The following is an 8,525-nucleotide window of genomic DNA, read 5'->3' as shown; positions in this document are numbered from 1 at the left end:
CTGGAACAGCAATGGAGGACACAAGACCACAAGAAGCCAGATTCAGGCAGAGAAGCTTGAGGGTGCAGCCATCTGCATTAAGGTTGCTATGGTTTGGCGTTGCAAATACTACTCTGCCTGACTGGGGCAGGGCAGGCTTACGCAAGTGTTTAAGCAGACGTCTTTCTGGTCCTGTAGGAAGCAGCAGGTCTGAATTAAAAGGAGCAATGAGGCAAGGAGTGCCCTGAGCTTGTTTCCTGTCATGGTTTAATAATTTTGTAATTTTTGCTATCAGTATTCCACATCATAACATCATATTAAGCATGAATAATTTTACTGAATCTGCAACTTACAGAAGAAGACTACATCTCCCAGGGAACAACACGATAGGTCACGGGACCTGGACTCTATATTAACTCTGTCGCAGAACAGACTGACGTCTTTCGAGTTTTGGCGTTCAGGGGAGTGTGTGGAAGCCTTCAGCCGTTCGCCTAGATTTACAGTAGGCCTCTCGGTTACGGGACTCATTCTCTTTCCTATTTTGCTTGATTCGTTAGCTCAATTTCAATTATATTGTATTATATTGTGTTATCCTGTATTTCGATATAGTATTTAGTAAATAAGTGTGCCTCCTTAGATCGTTGCCGCTGTTTTCTTTTCCTAATTAATTTTTTTCCTTTCGGCCTAGGGCCCCTCCGGGGCCTACGGCCCCCTGTCACGGACGCAGGTGGATTTTTAGTTCAAACCGTGACAGATTTTGGTGGAGAATGCGGGCAAATTGAGTTGCTGTTTTTCTGTGTTTTCTTCTGTTGCTCTTTTAGCTTTTAACAGAGCTACGAGTTTTTTTTCCCTGTTAAGGAGCTATCTCGTGTTTGCGATTCTGCACCTGCGAGCTTGACCTTGAAAGTCCAGGCGGACTGCCAATACTCCGGTATATTTTATAAACACTGCTGAGCTTTGTTTTCTTTTACTTTTTTCTCTCTATTGAGGAAAAAAAAATGTTTTCTCTACTAAATTTGTTTTACCAGGGACTGTGTGCCATTGGTTCCTTTTTTGAGACGCTCCGAACATATTGGGCCATGTTTAAGCTAGCCACTTTTTCTTATGGAGCTATACAATTGTATAATGGATTGAAAGCATGGTTAGCAATGCTCACTTCGTATCTGTATACAGCTCCAGAGGGAGCAACTAATGCAACTAATTATACAGAAATGGTGATTTTTAAGCGTGCTCCTCTTTCTTTCTATGAATCCTTTATGCAGTTTTTGAATGATCAGTGGGTCACACTCTTAATCTCCCTGATCTTATTGTTGATTATTGTAATAATCTCACTCAGTATCTGGATTTATAACATCCGGAGGAAGTCTTCCCTAGAACCAGAGAATACTGAGTGGCAGGGAGTGTGGAGAGGCTTTGAAGAGATTCTCAAAGGACAGACATCTTCAGTGTTATGGAGCTTCACTCCTGAACACTTGAAGAATCCTGAGAGTTTGATTGCATATTTGAGGCAGGAATGTTGTGGCTCAGGCAGATCTCAGGAGGCACAAATGATTTTGGGCCTAGCTAATGCTTATCGGGCCTTAGTCAATACCATTCCTGAGAGGGAAGTTTTAGAAGCTGAGAGAGAGAGTCTCAGGGCCGAGAAGGAGAGTCTTAGAGCTGAGGCAGAAAAACTTTGGACTGAGAAGGTAGAGAGAGAAAAAGCTTTTGAAGCTGAGAGAAAAGATCTCCTGTACCAACGAGACTCAATCTGGTACGAGAAAGAGAGTCTTAGAGCTGACGCAGAAAAACTTTGGGATGAGAAGGTAGAGAGAGAAAAAGTTTTTGAAGCTGAGAGAAAAGATCTCCTGTACCAACGAGACTCAATCTGGTACGAGAAAGAGAATCTTAGAGCTGACGCAGGAAAACTTTGGGATGAGAAAAGGTCCCTGCAATCCCAACTCAACACTCTCCAGTCCGAGCACGGCGCCCTCCAGTCCGAGCACGACACTCTCCAGTCCGAGCACGGCGCCCTCCAGTCCGAGCATGACACTCTCCAGACTGAGCGCGATGCCCTCCGGTCCGAGCACGACACTCTCCAGTCCGAGCACAGCGCCCTCCGGTCCGAGCACGACACTCTCCAGTCCGAGCACAGCGCCCTCCGGTCCGAGCACGACACTCTCCAGTCCGAGCACGGTGCCCTCCGGTCCGAGTACAACACTCTCCAGACTGAGCGCGATGCCCTCCGGACCGAGCACAATGCCCTCCAGACCGAGCACAACACTCTCCAGTCCAAGTATGACGCCGTCCAGTCTGAGTGCGGCACCCTTCAGGCCAAGCATGATGCCTTCCAATCCAACTGTGATGCCCTCCAGTCCGAGCACAACACTCTTCAGTCTGTGCATAATGCCCTCCGGTCCGAGCATAACGCTCTTCAGACTGAGCACAATGCCCTTCGGACCGAGCACAACACTCTTCAGTCCGAGCATAACACTCTTCAGACCGAGCACAATGCCCTCCAGACCAAGCTCAACACTCTCCAGACTGAGCGCGATGCCCTCCGGTCCGAGCATGACACTCTCCAGACTGAGCGCGATGCCCTCCGGTCCGAGCACGACACTCTCCAGTCTGAACACAAAGACCTCCAGTCCAGGTACGACAATCTCCGGGCAGCGCGCAGCGCCCTCCTGTGTAAGCACAACGCTCTCCAGTCTGAGCACGACGCCCTCCAGTCTAGTTATAACGTCCTCAGGGCAGAATGCGACACCCTCAAGTCTGAACCGTATGTACTCCAACTTAACCAACCACCGGGGGCACCAGATACAATGTTGGTTGCCCCTGTAAGAGGGCGAAAAACAAAACGAGTTTCAACTCAGATAGAGAAAATGCAGAAGGAGTTAGAAGAGCGGAGGGAGTTAGGAGAGCAGGACTCAGGAGAGCAGGGGGACTCAGGAGAGCAGGGGGACTCGGGAGGTCAGGGGGACTCAGGAGAGCAGGAGGAGTCAGAAGACCAGAGGAAGTCGGCGGAGCAGAGGTTGTTAGAGCAGTATAAGAAGATGTTAGAGGAGGAGAAGAAGTCAGAGGAGCAGAGAAAGTTAGGAGAGAGAAAGTTAGGAGAGAGGAAAAAGGAGGAAGGTCGCCTGGAGGAAATAACACAAGCGTCAGAGTCAGGGTCAGAGTCAGACGAGGAGCCAAAAGCTAGATTTTCTTTACGAGAATTTCTCGAGTCCAAACTTATAGATGGGGCAGCCTCATCAACACAGCTGCCAACATCAACACCTGGGACTCTTGATAGAGCAAAAGGTGAGCAAAGTATTACGACCATTATTGATCGATCTTTTAAACTGAGTGAAATTCGAGATCTGAGAAAGGATTTCACACGTCAGCCAAAAGAAAATATGGTCACTTGGTTACTTCGCTGCTGGGACAATGGTGCCAACAGTGCGTGGCTCGATGGCAGTGAAGCTCGCCAACTGGGTAGCATTTCCAGGGACTCACGTGTGGACAGAGGTATAGGCACATGCCAAAATCGGTCCTACACCCTCTGGAAGCGGATGTTGATAGCGGTAAGAGATAGATTCCCCTTTAAACGGGACTTGGAGCCTGAGAAAAAGAAATGGACTGATATGGAGAAAGGTATCCAATTTTTGAGAGAAAGGGCTCTGGTGGAAATGCTCTACAGCCCCCAGTTCAATCGTAACAATCCAAACCAATTACATGATCCTGAAGCAGTCCACGTTCCACGACAAATGTGGCGTGACTTTACAAAGGCAGCTCCAGAAAAGCATGCCAGTGCACTTGCATTGGTATATGGCAAAGGGGAAAGAAAGCCCCCTGTAAATGAGCTAATTAGCAGACTTCAGGAGCTTGAATTATTTATAAGCGCTACAGAAGTTAAGCTTTATACTTCAGCCATTGTCCAAATGGGAAAAAAAATAGTGGAAAGGTTAGACAAAGTGGAGGAAACACAAAGTGATATTATTGACAAATTGGCTAATGTGCCTGATGTAGATGAATCCACGGTGGTACCAGATGATGGAAACCAGGATTTCCACGATCGCCTATTGAGAGAGCTAAACAACATGAGTTCCTCTCGACCTGTATCATCGAAAATCTCAACCATAAAAAAGAGACGTCCTCGTATTCAAGCAAATGACAACGATAAGACACCTCGTATTCAAGCAAACGACAATGATAAGACCATACGTTTTGCTTTGTTGTATTTCTTGAGTAATCATGGGGAGGATATAAAGAAGTGGTATAACTCATCCACTTCTGCACTTCAGGCACGAGTGAAAGAATTACAATCCAAAACAACCACCAAGGTGAACTCTTCCAAACGGGGGAAAGTTCCAGTTGCTGCAAGCCGCCGAGGTAAACAATAGAGGGGCCCTGCCCCCAGCCAGGGGGGGGAAAGGGACAATAGAGTATACTGGACTGTGTGGATTAAGTGGCCTGGCACATCTCGACCACAGAAATATAAAGCCTTGGTGGACACTGGTGCACAATGCACCCTAATGCCCTCAAGTCACCAAGGGACACAACCAATATATATCCATGGAGTGACTGGGGGTTCCCAAGAATTGACTATGTTGGAGGCCGAAATAAGCCTCACTGGTAAAAACTGGCAGAGACACCCTATTGTGACTGGTCCAGAGGCTCCATGTATACTGGGAATCGATTACCTTAGGATGGAATATTTCAAGGATCCCAAGGGGTATCGATGGGCCTTTGGGATAGCTGCTGTAAACACAAATGGTGTTAAGCAGCTGTCAACTTTACCTGGTCTGTCAGATGATCCTTCTGTTGTGGGGTTGCTCCAGGTAAAAGACCAAGAGGTACCAATTGCCACCAAAGTGGTTCACAGACGGCAGTACCGCACCAATAGGGACTCATTGCTCCCCATTCACAAGCTAATTCGCCAATTAGAAAATCAGGGAGTGATTAGCAAAACGCACTCGCCTTTTAACAGCCCCATATGGCCAGTGCGTAAAACCAGTGGGGAATGGAGGCTGACGGTAGATTACCGTGGCCTGAATGAAGTTACACCTCCATTAAGTGCTGCTGTACCAGACATGCTAGAACTCCAGTATGAACTGGAGTCAAAAGAAGCTAGGTGGTATGCCACCATTGATATTGCTAATGCCTTCTTTTCCATCCCATTGGCTGCAAAATGTAGGCCACAGTTTGCTTTTACCTGGAGAGGTATTCAGTATACCTGGAACCGTTTACCCCAGGGGTGGAAGCACAGCCCAACAATTTGCCATGGATTGATCCAAGCTGTTTTGGAACAGGGTAATGCTCCTGAGCACTTGCAGTATATTGATGACATTGTGGTGTGGGGCCATACAGCAGCAGAGGTTTCCAAGAAAGGGAAACAGATAATCCAAATTCTTTTGAAAGCTGGTTTTGCCATTAAGCGCAGCAAGGTGAAGGGGCCTGCCCAGGAAATCCAGTTCTTAGGCATAAAATGGCAAGATGGACGTCGTCACATCCCAGCAGATGTGATTGACAAAATCACTGCTATGTCTCCGCCCACAAATAAAACAGAGACCCAATCTTTTCTGGGAGTAGTGGGCTTTTGGAGAATGCATGTCCCAAACTACAGCCACATAGTGAGCCCTCTCTATCAGGTAACACGGAAGAAGAATAATTTCTCATGGGGTCCTGAGCAGCAGCAGGCTTTTGAGCAGATAAAACAAGAAATAGCCCGTGCCGTGGCCTTGGGGCCAGTACGGACGGGACAGGATGTGAAGAACATCCTCTACACTGCTGCTGGAGAGAAAGGTCCCACCTGGAGTTTGTGGCAAAGAGCCTCAGGAGAGACCCGAGGCCGACCCCTAGGATTTTGGAGTCGAGCATATAAAGGGTCTGAGGAGCGCTACACTCCAACTGAGAAGGAGATCTTAGCCGTGTATGAGGGGGTTCGGGCTGCTTCTGAAGTAGTTGGGACAGAGGTTCAGCTTCTTCTAGCACCTCGCTTGCCAGTAATAAACTGGATGTTTAAAGGACAGGTTCCCTCCACCCATCATGCTACTGATGCCACTTGGAGTAAGTGGATTTCATTAATTACTCAACGAGCTCGAATGGGAAAACTCAGCCGTCCTGGAATTCTAGAAGTGATCATGGACTGGCCTGAGAGTAAAAAAATTGAAACACCACCTACAGAAGAGGTATCACGTGCTAAAGAGGCACCACCATACAATGAGCTACCAGAAAACGAAAAGAAATTTGCCCTATTCACAGACGGATCATGTCGTATTGTAGGGAAGCATCGCAGATGGAAAGCTGCTGTATGGAGCCCCACACGACAAGTTGCAGAGGCCACCGAAGGTAAAGGAGAATCAAGTCAATTCGCAGAGGTAAAGGCTGTTCAGCTGGCTTTAGATGTGGCTGAACGGGAGAGGTGGCCAATGCTTCATCTTTATACTGATTCATGGATGGTGGCAAATGCCTTATGGGGGTGGTTGCAACAGTGGGAAGATGATAATTGGCAACGAAAGGGTAAACCTGTTTGGGCTGCTGAACTGTGGAAAGACATTGCTGCCCGAATAAGGAACATTGTTGTAAAGGTGCGCCATGTAGATGCTCATGTGCCTAAAAGTAAGGCTACTGAAGAACATAAAAATAACCATCAGGTTGATCGAGCTGCCAAAATTGAGGTGGCTCAAATAGACTTGGACTGGCAGAACAAGGGTGAATTATTCCTAGCTCGGTGGGCCCATGAGACTTCAGGTCATCAAGGAAGGGATGCAACATATAAGTGGGCCAGAGACCGAGGGGTGGACTTAACTATGGACGCTATTGCTCAAGTTATTCATGATTGTGAAACATGCGCCATAATTAAACAAGCCAAGAGGATGAAACCTATTTGGGGGGAAGGGCGATGGCAAAAGTATAAATATGGAGAGGCATGGCAGGTTGATTATATCACCTTGCCACGATCTCGCAATGGTAAGCGTTATGTACTCACCATGGTGGAGGCAACCACTGGGTGGCTCGAAACATACGCAGTACCCCATGCTACCGCCCGAAACACCATATTAGGGTTGGAAAAGCAAATCCTGTGGCGGCATGGCACTCCGGAAAGAATTGAATCAGATAATGGGACCCATTTTAAAAATTCCCTTGTAACCACTTGGGCCAAAAATCATGGCATCGAGTGGATTTACCATATTCCCTATCATGCACCAGCTTCTGGTAAGATTGAACGATTCAATGGGTTATTGAAAACTATGTTGAAAGCAATGGGTGGCGGAACGTATAAAAATTGGGAGAACCATTTAGCAGAAGCCACCTGGTTGGTCAACACTCGAGGATCTAGTAATCGTAATGGTCCTAACCAATCCAGCTCCCTACGTACCGTGGAGGGAGATAAGGTTCCTGTAGTACACATAAAGAGTGTGTTGGGAAAAACAGTTTGGGTCCTTCCAGCGTCTGGAAAGGGCAAACCTCTCCGGGGTACTGTCTTTGCCCAGGGACCTGGGTGCACATGGTGGGTGATGGACAAAAATGGGAATGTTCAATGTGTACCACAAGGGAATTTGATGTTGGGGGAGTGCAGCCAATGATTTTCCTGTAAATATATAGGTAGAGTCTCAGAAAATATTTCAATTAGGTACAGAATAGTTCAATTACGTATAAGACTTAAGATAGAGTGGATTAATGTTAAGGAAACACTTTTTCTCTATATACCTTAATTAGGCATTCTGTAAGCAAGTTTTCCATCTGGACTCTATATCCTGCACTGGCCATGCATGTGTAGAGCACACATGGAAAGAAGTATAAGTCAAAAGGAAATCTGCTGTGGTGGCTGGGAAAGGATGAGTGCACCTTGATGTGGGGGACGCCCTACTAGCGCTGCATTTCCCCTCTACCGCTGACATGTTTTCCTTTTTCTGGCAGTTTTGCCATTTTCTCAAAATTAATAAATAGTAGGTTAGGTTATAGAGTTTTGTTCTCAACTTAGGGATTTGTATGGAATAAATATAAATTGTTGAGAAAAATAAGGTTGCTGATTATTCACAATTATACATATGAGTGTGTATGTATGTATAAACATAATGTAATGATGTAGAATAAGGGGTGGAATGTCATGGTTTAATAATTTTGTAATTTTTGCTATCAGTATTCCACATCATAACATCATATTAAGCATGAATAATTTTACTGAATCTGCAACTTACAGAAGAAGACTACATCTCCCAGGGAACAACACGATAGGTCACGGGACCTGGACTCTATATTAACTCTGTCGCAGAACAGACTGACGTCTTTCGAGTTCTGGCGTTCAGGGGAGTGTGTGGAAGCCTTCAGCCGTTCGCCTAGATTTACAGTAGGCCTCTCGGTTACGGGACTCATTCTCTTTCCTATTTTGCTTGATTCGTTAGCTCAATTTCAATTATATTGTATTATATTGTGTTATCCTGTATTTCGATATAGTATTTAGTAAATAAGTGTGCCTCCTTAGATCGTTGCCGCTGTTTTCTTTTCCTAATTAATTTTTTTCCTTTCGGCCTAGGGCCCCTCCGGGGCCTACGGCCCCCTGTCACGGACGCAGGTGGATT

The 8,525-nt window shown here is 46.4% G+C and overlaps 1 protein-coding gene across 1 annotated transcript; it reads left to right on the top strand.

The window, feature by feature from the left end:
* The first annotated feature begins 242 nt into the window (after positions 1–242).
* On the top strand, positions 243–4,098 carry LOC146756055 (uncharacterized). Its single transcript, XM_085524994.1, has 2 exons — positions 243–2,611; positions 3,970–4,098. Exons 1-2 carry the CDS (start codon positions 978–980, stop codon positions 3,971–3,973), a joined length of 1,638 nt encoding a protein of 545 aa, XP_085381120.1. The 5' UTR covers positions 243–977; the 3' UTR covers positions 3,974–4,098.
* The last annotated feature ends 4,427 nt before the right edge of the window (positions 4,099–8,525 follow it).

Source organism: Coturnix japonica, chromosome 28, assembly GCF_054131305.1.
Source record: "Coturnix japonica strain WE chromosome 28, WE-NBRP24, whole genome shotgun sequence".
Taxonomy (NCBI): Eukaryota; Metazoa; Chordata; class Aves; order Galliformes; family Phasianidae; genus Coturnix; species Coturnix japonica.
The sequence above is the reverse complement of the archived record's forward strand: the minus strand, read 5'-3'. Positions and strand labels throughout refer to the sequence as shown.

Coding starts and splice junctions, on each gene's coding strand:
- LOC146756055 (XM_085524994.1), top strand. CDS start 978: ATGTTTTCTCTACTAAATTTGTTTTACCAGGGACTGTGTGCCATTGGT.